The sequence below is a fragment of the Salvelinus fontinalis genome, chromosome 28 (assembly GCF_029448725.1).
Source record: "Salvelinus fontinalis isolate EN_2023a chromosome 28, ASM2944872v1, whole genome shotgun sequence".
NCBI lineage: Eukaryota > Metazoa > Chordata > Actinopteri > Salmoniformes > Salmonidae > Salvelinus > Salvelinus fontinalis.
In genome coordinates, this window is record NC_074692.1 from 38817022 (window position 1) to 38836257 (window position 19236).

Here is a 19236-nt window from a genome sequence, read left to right on the forward strand (position 1 = left end):
TCCCGGTGATGCGTTGTGCAGAACTCACTACCCTCTGGAGAGCCTTACGGTTGTAGGCGTAGCAGTTGCTGTACCAGGCGGTGATACAGCCCGACAGGATGCTCTCGATTGTGTTTTTGGTGACAAACCAAATTTCTTCAGACTCCTGAGGTTGGCTTCTTCACCACGCTATCTGTGTGGGAGGACCATTTGAGTTTGTCCGTGATGTGTACACCAAGGAACTTTCCATCTTCTCCACTACTGTCCCGTCGATGTGGATAGGGGGCTACTCCCTCTGCTGTTTCCTGAAGTCCATGATCATCTCCTTTGTTTTGTTGACATTGAGTGTGAGGTTATTTTCCTGACACCACACTCCGAGGGCCCTCACCTCCTCCCTGTAGGCCGTCTCGTCGTTGCTGGTAATCAAGCCTACCACTGTAGTGTCATCCGCAAACTTGATGATTGAGTTGGAGGCGTGCATGACCACACAGTCATGGGTGAACAGGGAGTACAGGAGAGGGCTGAGAATGCACCCTTGTGGGGCCCCAGTGTTGAGGATCAGCGGGGTGTTGTTACCTACCCTCACCACCTGGGGCCAGCCCGTCAGGGAGTCCAGGAACCAGTGGCACAGGGCGGGTTTGAGACCCAGGGTACAACATCACCGATACACTTGCTAATAAACTCGCTAACCGAGTCAGCGTATTCATCAATTTTGTAGTTCGCCGCTATGCAGAACGTATCCCAGTCCACGTGATCGAAGCAATCTTGAAGCGTGGAATCCGATTGGTCGGACCAGCGTTGAACAGACCTAAGCACGGATACTTCCTGTTTTAGTTCCTGTCTATAGGCTGGGAGCAACAAAATGGAGTCGTGGTCAGATTTGCCGAAAGGAGGGCGTGGGAGGGCTTTATTTGCGTCGCGGAAGTTAGAATAACAATGATCCAGGGTTTTACCAGCCCGGGTCGTGCAATCGATATGCTGATGAAATTTAGGGAGCCTTGTTTTCAGATTAGCCTTGTGAAAATCCCCAGCTACAATAAATGCAGCCTCAGGATATGTGGTTTCCAGTTTACATAGAGTCAAATTAAGTTATTTTAGGGCCTTTCGATGTGTCTGTTTGTGGGGGAATATACACGACTGTGATTATGATCGAAGAGAATTCTCTTGGTAGATAATGCGGTCGGCATTTGATTGTAAGGAATTCTAAGTCAGGTGAACAAAAGGACTTGAGTTCCTGTATGTTGTTATGATCACACCACGTCTCGTTAATCATAAGGCATACACCCCGCCCTTCTTCTTACCAGAGAGATGCTTGTTTCTGTCGGTGCGATGCGTGAAGAAACCAGGTGGCTGTACCGAATCCGACTTTCGTCTACCTTGTTGTCAAGAGACTGAACATTGGCGAGTGGTATGCTCGGGAGCGGTGCGCAATATGCCCCCCTATGGAGCTTGACCAGAAGACTGCTCCATCTGCTCCTTCTGCGGTGCCGTTGTTTTGGGTCGCCGGCTGGGATCCGATCCATTGTCCTAGGTGATGGACCAAACAGAGGATCCACTTTGGGAAAGTCGTATTCCTGGTCGTAATGTTGGTGAGTTGGCGTTGCTCTTATATCCAATAGTTCCTCCCGATTGTATGTAAGAAAAAAAAATAAGATTTCCTGGGGTAACAATGTAAGAAATAATACATAAAAAAACAAAATACTGCATAGTTTCCTAGGACCGCGAAGCGAGGCGGCCATCTCTGTCGGCGCCAGAAGGGAGAGCTATGGTATAAATACTGTAGCATTACTATATTTATATACTACACTGAGTGTACAAAACATGAATTAAATTTAAAATCTAAGCCTGGTGTCTTGAAAGATTGAATAAAATGGTCTTGACATTTCGGCAGTGTTTCTTTGACAGAGAGATGAAGAGATGAAGGCTGTGTTGTGCTCTTTAACTGGCTGTGCTCTTTAGCTGGCTGTGCTCTCTAGCTGGCTGTGGCAGGGGGAGGCAGGGACTGAGGTCAGGCACGCTAGCAGCTGACTGTTAGGGTAGTGTTCCAAATGGCACCCTATTCCCTATGTAGTGCAGTGCACTAATAGTGTGCCATATACAAAACATTAAGAACACCCTATTTTGCCCTCAGAACTGCCTCAATTCGTCAGGGCATGGACTATACACGGTGCTAAAAACATTCCATAGGGATGTTGGCCTGCGTTGACTCCAATGCTTCCCACAGTTGTGGATTTAACAAGTGACATCAATAAGGGATCATAGCTTTCAACTGGATTCACCTGGTCAGTCTATGTCATGGAAAGAGCAGGTGTTTCTAATGTTTTATACACTCTGTGTAAATCATTCACTGTAGTGCTTTTGTGGACTTTACTGTTGTGCTTTATGGACTTTACTTAAGTATACTATAGTATTTACTGTAGTGTATTTGTGGACTTTACTGTAGTATACTGTGGTATTTACAGTAGTGTTTTTATGGACTTTACTGTAGTATTTACAGTAGTAAAAAAAAAAAAGCACTGTTTCTGTTTTCCTATCTTTGACTTGGAAGTGGAGGCTTTCTCCTTGAGGAAACCTACTGGACAAATACTAAAAGAGTACATTTTCCATAACCTGTAGGTAGGTATGACTAGAGTCTGAACAGATAGTTCAGAGCTTCTGAGCTTTTCTATTCCTATAGGGAAAACAATATATGGTCTATGCTTGTCATGTACTTTTCTCAGTCATGGGTGGCACATATGGATAGGGTAATGGGTGGAGGATATGCAAATTAAATTCTGCAGTATTACTATAGTAAAACAAAACTGTAGTGTTTCTACAGTATACTACAAAATAATATAGTAAGTAGAGCTATTACACATGACTGCGGGATACTACAGTTTGGAGTATAGTATTCTAGATGAGTTTATTAGTCACATGCACAGGGTAACAGATGTAATTTGGGGTGGCAGGTAGCCTAGTGGTTCGAGCGTTAGACTAGAAACCAAAAGGTTGCAAGATCGAATACCCGAGCTGACAAGGTCAAATCTGTCGTTCTGCCACTGAACAAGGCATTGTTCCTAGGCCGCCATTGAAAATAAGAATTTGTTCTTAACTGACTTCCCTAGCTAAATAAAGGTGAAAAAATAAAATTAACTTGCTGTACAGTGAGATTATTAAGCTCTGAGCTCCAACAGTGCATGTTAAAAAGAGTGAACATGATAATAACTACAGTATACTGCAAAGTTCTATGGTAAGCACTACACGATCAAGTGATACTACAGTGTATAATATACTACAGTTTACTAAATAATTACATAGTAAACTGTAGTCATTTTTTCATGTGGGTTCATTCATTCTCTCCCCCCACCCACTCGCTCTTTCCCTCCCTCCTTCTATCCCTCCATCCCTCCAATCAGTCTGTGTGTCAAGGTGTGGGGCCCCCGGGTTTCCAAGTGTCTCTGGAGGAGCAGGCCTTCCTGCTGTTGACAGACCCAGAGAGACAGACCATGGGTTACTACCTGCGGGAGTACCAGGAGGGACACATCGGCCTGGAGCCACTGACCATGGCCCTGTTTGAGCTCTTCAACACCCATGCCAAGGTAACGCACCCTATTCTATATATAGTGTACTATTGGGCTCTGGTAAAAAAGCAGTGCACTATATAGGGAATAGGGTGCCATTCGGGATACACTTGGGTGCCTGGTTCATCTTATGGTCAATCTTTTACTCTCTTGATGATGGTACCTCCACAACTGTTGAGATCATTTGAATTTCATGTACACACAGTCACTCATCCAAAATGCCCATGCATGTTCTCTAGGAGGTTCCTGGTATCAGTTGTTAATCCATTCTTCCTTCTGGCCTCCCTCTAGTTCTCTTTGTCAAAGGAGACCTGATCAAAACATGGTGCTCAAAACGTTGTCTTATAAATTCCCATGGGAGCATAACGCGGTGTGCCGATTCCCCTTCTCACCTTTTATTTGGCAACTCAAAATGGCCACCAGTCCAGTCAAAATGGCCACCAGTCCAGTCAAAATGGCCACCAGTCCACTCAATATGGCCAACAGTCCACTCATTATGGAATAATTTAATTGAATGAGGAGGCCCATTCTACTCATTCTAATCCTATGCTCCTCTCCTCCCTCCAGTTGTCCCTGCTATCTGAGGTGCGTAGTCAGGTGGCTCCCCAGGAACTGGAGCTGTATGATGGGCTGGTGCTGCACCGCGAGAGGGAGGCTCTGAAGGCCTGGCACGGAGGAATAGGATCCCTACACCCTGCGCACCCATACAGCCGCTGTCTACACACGGAGCCCTCAGCCAGCCACAGCCACTCCAACCCATCCACTCTCTGCTCTGCCAAGGTAGGAGGAACAGTGTAGGATGGATGGACTTACAGGTGTGTTCCTATTGGATGGTTCTGGTCTATTCAAAGTGTGTGTGTGTTCATTTGTGTGTGCATGGGTGCATGCTTGTGTGTCTATTGAAGTCTATGGTGCCTGTGGCTGTATACTGTATGTGGGTGTTTCTTCCTGGCATCTTCTCTCATCTTTCATGGTTAAAGTTGCACTCTGACTGTTGCCAGTGTCAAATGAAACGGAGCAGTGATTTCAGATGAGATTAGGGAACAGCAGTGTTCTGTAGCATCAATATTCCACTGATGTGGCCCGGACCAGCTGAATGGGACCTCACTCTGCCAAGTCACTCTACAAAACACTATAACACACTGTAACTGTCACGTTCGTTGTAAGAATTATCGGACCAAGGTGCAGCGTGATATGGTTTCCACATGTTTATTAACTGTAACGCACAAACACAATAAAGAATGAACGAAACGTGAAGACAATGGAGTGATCACAGGCAACTACACATAAACAAGATCCCACAAACACAGGTGGGAAAAACAACTACTTAAATAGGATCCCCAATTAGAGACAACGATTACCAGCTGCATCTAATTGGGAATCATACAAACACCAACATAGAAAAAGAAACTAGAACACAACATAGACATAGATATACTAGATCACCCACTAGTCACGCCCTGACCTACTACCCCATAGAGAAACAATGGCTCTCCATGGTCAGGGCGTGACAGTAACCATCCAACTGAGTCTGAGACCCAGCCACGCTTTAAAAGAAACTGTTAAAACAGTGTTTGTATCCACAATGGCACCCTATTCCCTATTTACTGCACTACTTTTGACCATATGGCTCTGGTCAAAAGTAGTGCACTATATAGGGAATACAGAATAGTGTGACATTTTTTCCAACAAAGCAGAGATTATTCAGCGGTGAACCAGCATGATTTGAAAGCATTGTGAGAAGAGATTATCTTTAAGATGACTGAGCTGAACCCAAGGATGTCTTTTGTGCTCCGCAGTTGTTCATGTTAGCGTGCGTGAACGTGGGCGTGTGCATGTGTTTGACAGTTTCCCCATGGTCCAAGGTGACAGTGTTGCTGTCTGTTTGATATGGCTGGCTGGTTGCCATGGCTGGCTGGTTGCCATGCCTGGCTTTTTGCCAAGCCTGGCTGTTTCTGCTGAGCTTGTCCACTCTGTGCTTGTATAATTGATCATGTTGACATCATCATTACTATAGCTGTAAAATCCCACCCTTAGTTAACAAGTCATTGTAGTTCATTTAAATTGTATCCACTAAATTAACTTCCTGTGTTAATGGTTGATTGAGGTCTTTAGTCACAGTTCATGGTTAATGTTTCAGCACATGATTGTCTCACAACATTGTACTGGGAGGCAGGTCAGTGAGTCTATGGCTGGGCCTGTTTATTTTGAATGATACGATCAAATCAAATCAAATTTTATTGGTCACATACACATATTTAGCAGGTGTTATTGCGGGTGTAGCGAAATGCTTATGTTCTTAGCTCCAACAGTGCAGTAGTATCTAACAATTCAGTAGTATCTAACAATTCAGTAGTATCTGACAATTCAGTAATATCTAACAATTCAATAGTATCTAACAATTCAGTAATATCTAACATTTCAGTAATATCTAACAATTCAATAGTATCTAACAATTCAGTAGTATCTAACATTTCAGTAATATCTAACAATTCAGTAGTATCTAACATTTCAGTAGTATCTAATAATTCAGTAGTATCTAACATTTCAGTAATATCTAACAATTCAGTAATATCTAACAATTCAATAGTATCTAACAATTCAGTAATATCTAACATTTCAGTAATATCTAACAATTCAATAGTATCTAAATATTCAGTAATATCTAACACTTCAGTAATATCTAACAATTCAGTAGTATCTAACATTTCAGTAGTATCTAACATTTCAGTAGTATCTAACAATTCAATAGTATCTAACAATTCAGTAATATCTAACAATTCAGTAATATCTAACAATTCAGTAATATCTAACAATTCAATAGTATCTAACAATTCAGTAGTATCTAACATTTCAGTAGTATCTAACATTTCAGTAGTATCTAACATGTCAGTAGTATCTAACATTTCAGTAGTATCTAACATTTCAGTAGTATCTAACATGTCAGTAGTATCTAACATTTCAGTAGTATCTAACATTTCAGTAGTATCTAACATGTCAGTAGTATCTAACATTTCAGTAGTATCTAACATTTCAGTAGTATCTAACATTTCAGTAGTATCTAACATGTCAGTAGTATCTAACATTTCAATAGTATCTAACATTTCAGTAGTATCTAACATGTCAGTAGTATCTAACATTTCAGTAGTATCTAACATTTCAATAGTATCTAACATTTCAGTAGTATCTAACATGTCAGTAGTATCTAACATTTCAGTAGTATCTAACATTTCAGTAGTATCTAACATGTCAGTAGTATCTAACAGTTCAGGTGGAATAGCAGGTGAAGTCCTATTATTGTAACACACCAACCTTGTGTCTCTGTCTCTCTTTCAGCAGGAGTGCTCACATGGTGACATTGTACAGCAAGATCCAGGGGCAACCACTAATGTCCTACCTGATGTTACATTGGTGAGTCTGTATGCGAGTTTGAGTTTGTTTCAGACTGATTGAAATCATAGTCAGGTTTTATGATGTGCAGGATTATAACTAAATGCTAATGTTTTTGAGCAATGCATTTTAAAGGTGAGGCGTGACACTCTCTCCATGAAAAAACAACATTTGGTGACCTTCATCAGACAGACCTTAGTTTGTAAAAGAATTCTGTACAATGTCCCTTTTTGTTTCTAGAATGAAGTGCAGTCTACAGCTGAGTCTCCTCCATTGTTCAATTCTCGTCATCCCCCTGGACCCGGACAGACCCAGCCCAGACATCCGAGGGACAGGGAGAGGGAGCAGTCCAAGAGCCTCTTATCCAGACACTCCCAATCTGGCCTGGTCTTTACTGCCCCTACCAGGCTGCACCAGGAATGTCACCACAAACACCTTAAAGCCTTCCAAAGCTTCTCCAACCACCAAACTTCCACCTCCCCTAGCTCTGATGTCCATCACACCTGTCCCAACCCTGGACATCATAATAGCTCCAATCCTGGCCATCATAACAGCTCCAACCCTGGCCATCATAACAGCTCCAACCCTGGCCCTCATACCACCCCCAACCCTGGCCATCATACCACCCCCAACCCTGGCACTGGCCATAATGTCTATCCAAGCTCTGGCAATGACACATCCATGAACTCTCTTCACCACACCTGCCAAAACTCCCTCCACATCTCCACAACTACCTCCTCAGACGACCACACCCACCAAACACACCACGGCTGCTCCAGCTCCGGCCACCATTCCTGCCCTGGGTCCCTTCATCCCAAGCCCTCTGGTCCTCAGAACAAGGACAAATTCATCAAGCTTCCCATCTTCAGATCCTGCTCCCATGAGAAGCCTGCTACCTCCCCTGGTCCCTCCCCATGTCTCTCTCCCTGTCTCTCTCCCTGTCCCTCCCCTGGTCCCTCCCCATGTCTGTCCCCCTTTCCCTCCCCCTGTCCTTCACCCTGTCCCTCTCTCTCTGTGCTGGGACCTCCCCCATGTAGTCCAGACAGGCCCTGCTCCCCCTGCTCTCCCTCCCTCAGCCAGGGACGTTTGTTTGTCATGACCGACGCACACAGGCTGACTGCTGAGGTCAGGCCCGAGCCCCAGCAGAGAGGTAAAGATCAATGTGTGTGTGTGTATCTGTGTACTTGTGCCTGTGTGTGTCTGTGTGCTTGCCTGTGAGTATGGCTTTACATGCATGTATATATAATCAAATCTACTTTCCTTTATGTATCCAGGCACCACATTGTCCCAGCTGTCAGACAGTGGTCAGACTCTGAGTGAGGACAGTGGGGTGGACATTGCTGAGGCACGAGGGCTCAGTAAAGACAGCAGTCCTTGGCCAACTAAGAACCAGGCCAGCCAGGCCACACAAGGGCCGCAGGGGGCCCAGGGGTCTGCAGTACTGGCATCCAAAAAGGTGAGGCCCACCAAGGGACCATATCACAACAGAAACAACATGGAGTCTCAAATGGAATCCTATTCCCTTTATACTGTAGTCCACTACTTTTGACCAGGGCTTTTAGGGCCCTGGTCAAAAGTAGTGCACTACACAGGGAATAGGGTGCAATTTGGGACGCATACCATGACATTCATAAATCTCTGAGTTTCAGGACACTCTGTTTTGCCTTTTAACAAATTCATGGTTTGCCCCACTTGGTAACACTGAGAAAAATAGTAAACGCATATATTATTACAAAACATTCAATGCCGTCGATTAGGCTTAGTGTTTAGCTTGCTTCTATGTATTTTAGTCTTCATTCTATGCCATTATTCCAACTATTCTGTTCTATGTCCTTATTCTATTTTTTTTTCTACGTCCTTATTCTATGTCTTTATTCTATGTCCTTATTACATGTCTTTATTCTATGTCCTTATTCTATGTCTTTATTCTATGTCCTTATTCTGTCTTTATTCTATTTCCTTATTACATGTCTTTATTCTATGTCTTTATTCTATGTCCTTATTCTATGTCCTTATTCTATGTCCTTATTACATGTCTTTATTCTATGTCTTTATTCTATGTCCTTATTCAGTCTTTATTCTATTTCCTTATTACATGTCTTTATTCTATGTCTTTATTCTATGTCTTTATTCTATGTCCTTATTCTATTTCCTTATTACATGTCTTTATTCTATGTCCTTATTCTATGTCTTTATTCTATGTCCTTATTCTATGTCTTTATTCTATGTCCTTATTCTGTCTTTATTCTATGTCTTTATTCTGTCATTATTCTATGTCCTTATTTTATGTCTTTATTTCATGTCCTTATTCTATGTCCTTATTCTGTCTTTATTCTATTTCCTTATTACATGTCTTTATTCTATTTCCTTATTACATGTCTTTATTCTATGTCCTTATTCTATGTCTTTATTCTATGTCCTTATTCTGTCTTTATTCTATTTCCTTATTACATGTCTTTATTCTATTTCCTTATTACATGTCTTTATTCTATGTCCTTATTCTATGTCATTATTCTATGTCCTTATTCTATGTCTTTATTCTATGTCCTTATTCTGTCTTTATTCTATTTCCTTATTACATGTCTTTATTCTATGTCCTTATTCTATGTCTTTATTCTATGTCCTTATTCTGTCTTTATTCTATTTCCTTATTACATGTCTTTATTCTATTTCCTTATTACATGTCTTTATTCTATGTCCTTATTCTATGTCATTATTCTATGTCCTTATTCTATGTCTTTATTCTATGTCCTTATTCTGTCTTTATTCTATTTCCTTATTACATGTCTTTATTCTATGTCCTTATTCTATGTCTTTATTCTATGTCCTTATTCTGTCTTTATTCTATGTCTTTATTCAATGTCCTTATTCTATGTCCTTATTCTATGTCCCTTTTCTATGTCCTTATTCTGTCTTTATTCTATGTCCTTATTACATGTACTTATTCTATGTCCTCATTCTATGTCCTTATTCTGTCTTTATTCTATGTCTTTATTCTATGTCCTTATTCTATGTCTTTATTCTATGTCCTTATTCTGTCTTTATCCTATGTATTTATTACATGTAATTATTCTATGTCTTTATTCTATGTCTTTATTCTATGTCCTTATTCTATGTCACTATTCTGTCTTTATTCAATGTGCTTATTAAATGTCCTTATTCTATGTCCTGGTTCTATGTCCCTATTCTGTCCTTATTCTCTGTCTTTATTCTATGTCCTTATTCTATGTCCTTATTCTATATCTTCATTCTATGTCCTTATTCTATGTTATTATTCTATGTCCTTATTCTATGTCCTTATTCGGTGTCCTTATTCTGTGTCCTTATTCTGTGTCCTTATTCTATGTCTTTATTCTATGTCCTTATTCTAGGTCTTTATTCTAGGTCCTTTTTCTAGGTCCTTATTCTATGTCCTTATTCTATGTCTTTATTCTATGTCCATATTCTATGTCCTTATTCTATGTCCTTATTCTATGTCCTTATTCTATTTCCTTATTCTATATCTTTAGTCTATGTCCTTATTCTGTCTTTATTCTATGTCCTTATTACATGTCCTTATTCTATGTCTTTATTCTATGTCCATATTCTATGTCCTTATTACATGTACTTATTCTATGTACTTATTCTATGTCTTTATTCTATGTCTTTATTCTATGTCCGTATTCTATGTCCTTATTCTATGTCCTTATTCTATGTCCTTATTCTATATCTTTATTCTATGTCCTTATTCTATGTCCTTATTCTATGTCCTTTTTCTGGGTCTGTTTTCTAGATCCTTATTCTATGTCCTTATTCTGTGTCCTTATTCTATGTCATTGTTCTGTCTTTATTCAATGTGCTTATTAAATGTCCTTATTCTGTGTCCTTATTCTGTGTCTTTATTCTATGTCCTTATTCTAGGTCTTTATTCTAGGTCCTTATACTAGGTCCTTATTCTATGTCCTTATTTTATGTCCTTATTTTATGTCCTTATTTTATGTCTTTATTCTATGTCCTTATTCTATGTCCTTATTCTATGTCTTTATTCTATGATGTCTTCTTGTGTGCCCTGCAGCAGCTTGGCTCTCCAGTGCCCATACTTACTCTGGTACGTGTGGTAAAGAATGCCAACACTCTGGGCATCGCTATAGAGGGAGGGGCAAACACACGGCAGCCACTGCCACGGATCGTCACCATACAGGTGAGAGAGAGGCTGATTCCCAAATGGTACCCTATTCCCTATGTAGTGCACTACTTTTGACAAGGAGGTTCATTTAAAAGAAGTGCACTTGTATAGGGAATATCTAGATGATTCTGCATCAGCTTATCATATTATAACATTTAGGATAACTTTGAACATGAATGTAGAATGAAGACTATACAAGGCTTTTGTACTGTGATGTCTGTAAATAGTAAGAACCACAGCCTCCTATGTGGATGTAGAACCCCCATGTTGTGCTTAAGGATAGCCCTCACTCTTTTCTCAATTTCCGCCTGAAAACATACCCTAATCTAACTGCCTGTAGCTCAGGCCCAGAAGCAAGGATATGCATATTCTTGGTATCATTTGAAAGGAAACACTATGAAGTTTGTGGAAATGTGATTTGAATGTAGGAGAATATAACGCAATAGATCTGGTAGAAGAAAATACAAGGAAATAAACAGACCATTTCTGTTCTTTTACTGTTGTTGCATCTTACAAATGAACAAGAACAGCCAAACATTCAGATATGATGCTGGGAATAATTTCAAATAAGAACATAAGTGGGCAACAGTGTTTGACCAAAGTTTCAGACATACCTTCAGGAATGAGTGAGGTACATGCCATTGAGCATGAAGTCACCCAGGTGTCCCTCACAAGTTTCCCAAATGTACCCAAGTGGCCGAATTGGTACAGTGATACATTGATGCAAATAACTATATACAAAATACGCCCCAAAAAATCCAACACCCCCCCCCCTCAAAATATTGGGGAACAATTGAAAAAAAAAAGGAATATATATATATTTATTTTTAAATAACAAGGGTAACTATTTACGCCTTCAATGTACAATAATGTGAAGACCCTCAGTCCTCTACCTAATATTGTGCTGCTTATGCCATAGCCCATAGCAGTCTCTTTCTGGTGTGAAGCAGAAGGTCACCGAACAGGTGGTGCAGGTGACAGGGGATTTCTTGTGGCAAAGAGCACAACGAAGCCTCCCTACTGAGCCCTTTTTGCCCTGAGGCACATTCCTGCCTACAATGATGAATTTAGGCATGTGAACACCACTGGTTGGAGCAGAAGGGATAGAGGTAGAGGGGACAGAAGGTGCTACAGTGGTCTTGCTGTAGCTAGCAAGCTCCTGGATGAGCAGCTCCCTGAAGGCTAGCTGTGAGATGGGGGGCTGTCCACAGCTCTTAGCCATTTCCTTCTGGAGTATGAAGGCATTCAACACAGCAATGTCAATGAAATGATAAAACAATGTCTTGTACCATTTCATGGTCTTGTGGAGAACATTATAGTAGCCTATCAGCGCATCTGACAGGTCCACACCTCCCGTGCTGTTGTTGTAGTCCTTCACAGCAGCTGGAATGGGGACATTTTTGGTGGTCCATGCCCCAGTAGCGCCCTTCACACGGCTGACGACGTGATCACCACTGAAGGACTTGTGGATAGTGATGCACATGACCACCTCGCGAATCCATCTCATGGTACCCCGATCAGCCCGCTTAGGCATGCCATTCACACTGGTTTTCGGAAATCCCACTCTGTTGGCCCGAATGGTGCCACAGGCCCACATCTCCAGTTTCCTCAGGTCTGTGAACAGGGTAGGGCTTGTGTAGAAGTTGTCTACAAACAGTTTGTAGCCCTTCCCTAGCAGCTGAAAATCGTATAACTCCGTAACGGAGTCATAGCTGAATCTCTTACCGGTTGCACAACTGCTCTTCCCCAGGGTTTTTAGCTTTACAAGACCCATGTAAATGACAATAGAAAGGTAACAAAAAAGATCTGACATGGAAATGGGCTTCCATGTCTCTGTCTTGCCTTCCTGCTTCTTAGCTCTGTACTTATTAGTGTTCATCACCAGGGAATCAACAACTGCCGAGGTGAAAAACAACTGAAAAAGTTGTATGGGGCTGTATTGGAGGTCATGTCCAGCTGAGGTCCTGGTGGCCTTTTTGGTCTGAATATTGGAGGTGGTGGGGCCACATCCTCCTCCAGCACAGAGTGCCAACGACCCTCCTCCGCTCTGCCAGCAGGTTCCACACTTCCCTTCCCCCGCTTCTTTGTCACTTTCCCCGCTTCTTTGTCAGTAATTTACTGTCATTTTCCCTATCAATTTCTTCAATAATATCGTGTAGATCTGTATATTTTGACTTTGTCTTTGACTTTGTCTTTTACAGATTTACTCGCCATAATTCTTCTCTGAAATTGCTCTCAAAATAATACTGCTGCGCGTAACCAGTGTGGCTGCTTCTGGTAGAATTTTCAATTGCGAATGGCTGTGTTTACGCTCAAGTTTCCCACAAAGGCTAGTCTTCCCGGATAGAACCATTACATATTGCCGTTTACCTCAGCTCATTGGCAATCTACCAAGCTTGATTTCAAGACGATCAGTGGTCATTGGTCCGAAATACAGTCAATCAATGAAGAACTGGTCATATCATTGGTGCGCAATGAGGTCATAGTTTGGTGTGTTCAAATCAGTTCCTTTCGGTCAATATGTCCCGGGAAAAGAACAATGAAGTATGGCTGTGTTACTAACAAACAGAGGATTGCAATGAAACCAAACATGGCTCGATAAACGTCCGTTTAGAGTGAGTAATTACACCGACTGTTACGTTCAAAGTTGAAGGACACTGAATTCACGACACAAGCCGTTTACAAAATGTTTCGTGTTAGGCTATAAAAATGGATTTATTGAACAAAACGACAATTTATTGTTTCGTCGTGACCTTTGGTATTGCCAAAAGAAGAAGATCTTCAAAGGTAATGGATTAATTTTATTGCTATTTCTGACTTTCGTGACTAATCTACTTGGCTGGTAACTGTACGTAATCTTTTGTCTGGTGATCGATAATCGCATGGTTTGCTTTCGCAATAAAGCCTTTTTGAAATCTGACACAATGGCTAGATTAACAAGAGGTTTAGCTTTCATTTGGTGTAGTGCACTTCTGATTTAATTAAAGTTAAATATTTATAATAATTACATTTCTGCAATTTTGTCGAAACATTCCGCTAGCGGAACCCCTGTCCTAGACAAGCTAAAGGTCTGTGCGTATTGATACGTATTGTAGTATTAATGAGTGCCATATGGATTACAGCAAGCATCAAACATGACAGAGAAGCCTCTTGAGTGGTGCAGTGGTCTAAGGCAGCTGTGCCACTGGAGATTCTGGGTTTGAGTCCAGGCTCTGTCACAGCGAGCTGTGACCTGGAGACCCATGGGGCTGCGCACGATTGGCCCAGCGTCGTCCGGGTCAGGGGAGGGTTTGGCCGGCAGGAATGTACTTATCCCATCGCACACTAGTGACTCCTCTGGCGGGCTGGGCGCAGTGCACGCTGACACGGTTGCCAGCTGTACGGGGTTTCTTCCCACACATTGGTGTGGTTGGCTTCCGGGTTAAGTGTGCGCTGTGTCAAGAAGCAGTGCGGCTTGGTTGGGTTGTGTTTCGGAGGACGCACGGCTCTCGACCTTCGCCTCTCCCGAGTCCATACGGGAGTTGAAGTGATGAGACAAGACTGTAACTACTAATTGGATACCACAAAATTGGGGAGAAAAACAGACATTACCATTTTCTCTTTCATCTTAAATGTGAGCTTCCCAGAACATCTGTTTATGTGGGTAATAACAACCTATATTTGCATTGATAATAATTACAAAGCAGGTCAAGGAATCTCTCCTGGGGATGTTTAACTTTGTTGAAGAAAGTTTTCTACCGCCTGGTTAGTGTCAGAGGTCTTGGGTGATCTATTCAGGTCAACAGGATGTTGTGGACATGCGTGGACAGATGTGACGACTGAAGTGGACCTACATTCAAACCTTATTCATCTTTTGTTTTCATTTAACAATACTGTATCTACAAGTACAGCATGCGTTTTCATATTATACACTGAGGTTGCTTCCCAAAGGACACACTATTGCATAGAAGGTCCACAACTTCTGAGCTGAGGGCTCTGGTCAAAAGACATGCACTACAGTACATAGTGTGTTTCTGCAGTCTTCTATGTGCGGAATATCCTCGTACCTATTTCAGACTCACAAGATATGGAGAGTCTGATTGAGGGGTTTGTATAACAGTCGTGCAGTGATTTCCATAAGAATGACTCCTCACAAAAAGCCCCCATAAATCTCTGTAGTCCAATAGAGTCCTGATGGTTCCCCAGGCATTTGCAGGCCCACCAATTGACATGGCACAGATACTACTGCCTCATTACATAAATTATGTTTCACCACCATTAGTATGATTAAATAACAGTCAATATCTGCGTCCCAAATGGTATCTTATTCCCTGTATATAGTCCCTATGGGCCATGGTCAAAAGAAGTGCACTATAGAGGGAATACGATGCCATTTGAGATGGAGACTTTTGGTTGGCCCTGAATCATCATACAAGTAATTGTATGTGACATTGTTGAAAAGGTTATGTCAGGATAGGACAGCCAGAGAATAGAAATGGGATTTGACTGTTTGACTCCCTGAATGATATGAAGCATTTTTACATTTGGTAAGTTGGTGCCATTAGAATATTATCAAGAGAACTTTAAGGAGAAGAAGTTGTCACACAATGGTTTGCCATAACACACAATGGTTTGCCATACCACACAATGGTTTGCCATAACACACAATGGTTTGCCATAACACACAATGGTTTTCCATAACACACAATGGGTTGCCATAACACACAATGGTTTTCCATAACACACAATGGTTTTCCATAACACACAATGGTTTGCCATAACACACAATGGTTTTCCATAACACACAATGGTTTTCCATAACACACAATGGTTTTCCATAACACACAATAGTTTTCCATAACACACAACGGGTTGCCATAACATGCACAGCCAATTTCAAGTCTATGCAGCAGCAGCTAGAGTGCCATCTTGTTAGATGGTTGGAATGCCTTCCCCCTCTGTCGTAATGAGGGTAGACAGCGTAGTGCTTCAACTTAAGTGGGAACTACTTCTGCTGTCCAAAAGTATTGTTTAGCCTCTTTCTTGCACTCACATCCCAGACTTGATTTTAATCTTCCTGGCACTAATTCTGCTGATAGTGGATAACTATTTCGAAGAAGGGTCTACTTGCAATAACTGTGATATGTGGTTGTGTTTTTCACTCAACTTAGTTGAATGTGCTGTAGGAAGCAGTAAAGTAGGAAGAAGTAAAGTAGGAAGCAGTAAAGTAGGAAGCAGTAAAGTAGGAAGCAGTAAAGTAGGAAGCAGTAAAGTAGGAAGCAGTAAAGTAGGAAGCAGTAAAGTAGAAAGCAGTAAAGTAGGAAGCAGTAAAGTACAAAGCAGTAAAGTAGGAAGCAGTAAAGTAGGAAGCAGTAAAGGAACAGTGAGAGCACTAAGGGGTACAGGCTCTGGCGCTAAGTGCCCAGGGCTGAGCCTGCCTGCCCTGCTGTCTGGGTTATCAGCCCCCTCCTGCCATGGCCTCCTCTATTCTCAGCTAGACTTATGATTCTGTCCTGATGTCTCTGTCCTGATGTCGCTGTTCTGATGTCTCTGTTCTGATGTCTCTGTTCTGATGTCTTTGTCCTGATGTCTCTGTCCTGATGTCGCTGTTCTGATGTCTTTGTCCTGATGTCTCTGTCCTGATGTCTCTGTCCTGATGTCTCTGTTCTGATGTCTCTGTTCTGATGTCTTTGTCCTGATGTCTCTGTCCTGATGTCTCTGTCCTGATGTCTCTGTTCTGATGTCTCTGTTCTGATGTCACTGTCCTGATGTCTCTGTCCTGATGTCTCTGTCCTGATGTCTCTGTCCTGATGTCTCTGTTCTGATGTCTCTGTTCTGATGTCTCTGTTCTGATGTCTTTGTCCTGATGTCTCTGTCCTGATGTCTCTGTCCTGATGTCTCTGTTCTGATGTCTCTGTTCTGATGTCACTGTCCTGATGTCTCTGTCCTGATGTCTTTGTCCTGATGTCTCTGTCCTGATGTCTCTGTCCTGATGTCTCTGTTCTGATGTCTCTGTTCTGATGTCACTGTCCTGATGTCTCTGTCCTGATGTCTCTGTCCTGATGTCTCTGTTCTGATGTCTCTGTTCTGATGTCACTGTTCTGATGTCACTGTTCTGATCTCTCTGTCCTGATGTCTCTGTCCTGATGTCTCCGTTCTGATGTCACTGTCCTTATTTTTCCTGACAGACAGGAGTCCACAAGACACAAGGCTCTACATCATTCCTCCCTTCGCTCTTTACCTCTACCTCTACCTCTACCTTTACCTTTTACCTCAATCTCTATCTCTACCTCTACCCCTACCTTTATCTTTTACCTTTATCTCTACCTCTACCTCTGCGTCTACCTCTACGTCTACCTCTACGTCTACCTCTACCACTACCTTTTACATATACCTCTACCACTAACTCTACCTCTACCACTACATTTTACATCTACCTCTACCACTAACACGACCTCTACCTTTACCTCTACCTCTACCTATACCCCCACCTTTACCTTTTACCTCTATCTCTATCTCTACCTCTACATCTACCTCTACCTTTACCTCTATCTCTACCTATACGTCTACCTTTACCTTTTACCTCTATCTCTACCTCTACCTCTACCTTTTACCTTTATCTCTACATCTACTTTTAACACTACTTTTACCTTTACCTTTACCTCTACCTCTACCTCGACCTTTACCTTTACCTCTACCACTAACACTACCTTTACCTCTACCTCTACCACTACCTTTACATTGACCTTTATCTTTACCTCTACCACTACCTCTACCTCTATATCTACCTCTACCTTTATCTTTACCTCTACCACTAACACTACCTTTACCTTTATCTCTACCACTACCTCTACCACTACCTCTACCTTTAGCTTTACCTCTACCACTAACACTACCTTAACCTTTATCTCTACCTCTACCACTACCCCTACCTCTACCTCTACCTCTACCTTTACCTTTATCTTTACCTCTACCACTACCACTACCTTTATCTCTACCTCTACCACTACCTCTACCTCTACCTCTACCTTTATCTTTACCTCTACCTCTACCTCTACCTCTAACACTACCTTTACCTTTATCTCTACCACTACCTCTACCTCTACCTCTACCTTTATCTTTACCTCTACCACTAACACTACCTTTACCTTTATCTCTACCACGACCTCTACCACTACCTCTACCTTTAGCTTTACCTCTACCACTACCACTACCTCTACCTTTAGCTTTACCTCTACCACTACCTCTACCTCTACCTTTATCTTTACCTCTACCTCTACCTCTAACACTACCTTTACCTTTATCTCTACCACTACCACTACCTCTACCTTTAGCTTTACCTCTACCACTACCTCTACCTCTACCTTTATCTTTACCTCTACCTCTACCTCTAACACTACCTTTACCTTTATCTCTACCACTACCACTACCTCTACCTTTAGCTTTACCTCTACCTCTACCTCTAACACTACCTTTACCTTTATCTCTACCTCTACCTCTACCTTTATCTTTACCTCTACCACTAACACTACCTTTACCTCTACCTCTACCTCTACCTCTACCTTTATCTTTACCTCTACCACTAACACTACCTTTACCTCTACCTCTACCACTACATCTACCTCTACCTCTACCTTTACCTTTACCTCTACCACTACCTCTACCTCTACCTTTACCTCTACCTTTATCTTTACCTCTACCACTAACACTACCTTTACCTTTATCTCTACCACTACCTCTACCACTACCTCTACCTTTATCTTTACCTCTACCACTACCTCTACCTTTATCTTTACCTCTACCACTACCTCTACCTCTACCTTTACCTCTACCTTTATCTTTACCTCTACCGCTACCACTACCTTTACCTCTACCTCTACCACTACCTTTACCTCTACCTCTACCTTTACATCTACCTTTACCTTTACCTCTACCACTACCTCTGCCTCTACCTTTACCTCTACCTTTATCTTTACCTCTACCACTAACACTACCTTTACCTTTACCTCTACCTCTACCACTACCTCTACCTTTATCTTTACCTCTACCACTAACACTACCTTTACCTTTATCTCTACCACTAACACTACCTCTACGTCTACCTCTACCTCTACCACAACCTTTTACCACTACCTCAACATTTACCTCTACCACTACCTTTAC

The 19236-nt window shown here is 41.9% G+C and overlaps 1 protein-coding gene and 1 non-coding gene across 2 annotated transcripts in view; one reads left to right on the forward strand and one right to left on the reverse strand.

Moving 5' to 3' along the window:
- LOC129826687 (whirlin-like) overlaps nucleotides 1-19236 on the forward strand; it is a 173169-nt gene that overhangs the window by 145219 nt on the left and 8714 nt on the right. The window contains exons 6-11 of the mRNA XM_055887691.1: nucleotides 3375-3557; nucleotides 4107-4319; nucleotides 6876-6950; nucleotides 7170-8079; nucleotides 8204-8385; nucleotides 10984-11109. Coding sequence (XP_055743666.1) covers nucleotides 3375-3557; nucleotides 4107-4319; nucleotides 6876-6950; nucleotides 7170-8079; nucleotides 8204-8385; nucleotides 10984-11109 — 1689 coding nt within the window. The remainder of the gene's footprint in view (nucleotides 1-3374; nucleotides 3558-4106; nucleotides 4320-6875; nucleotides 6951-7169; nucleotides 8080-8203; nucleotides 8386-10983; nucleotides 11110-19236) is intronic.
- LOC129826818 (U7 small nuclear RNA) lies at nucleotides 2529-2581 on the reverse strand. The gene has a single exon (XR_008755090.1). It is a non-coding gene; the product is annotated as a U7 small nuclear RNA (small nuclear RNA).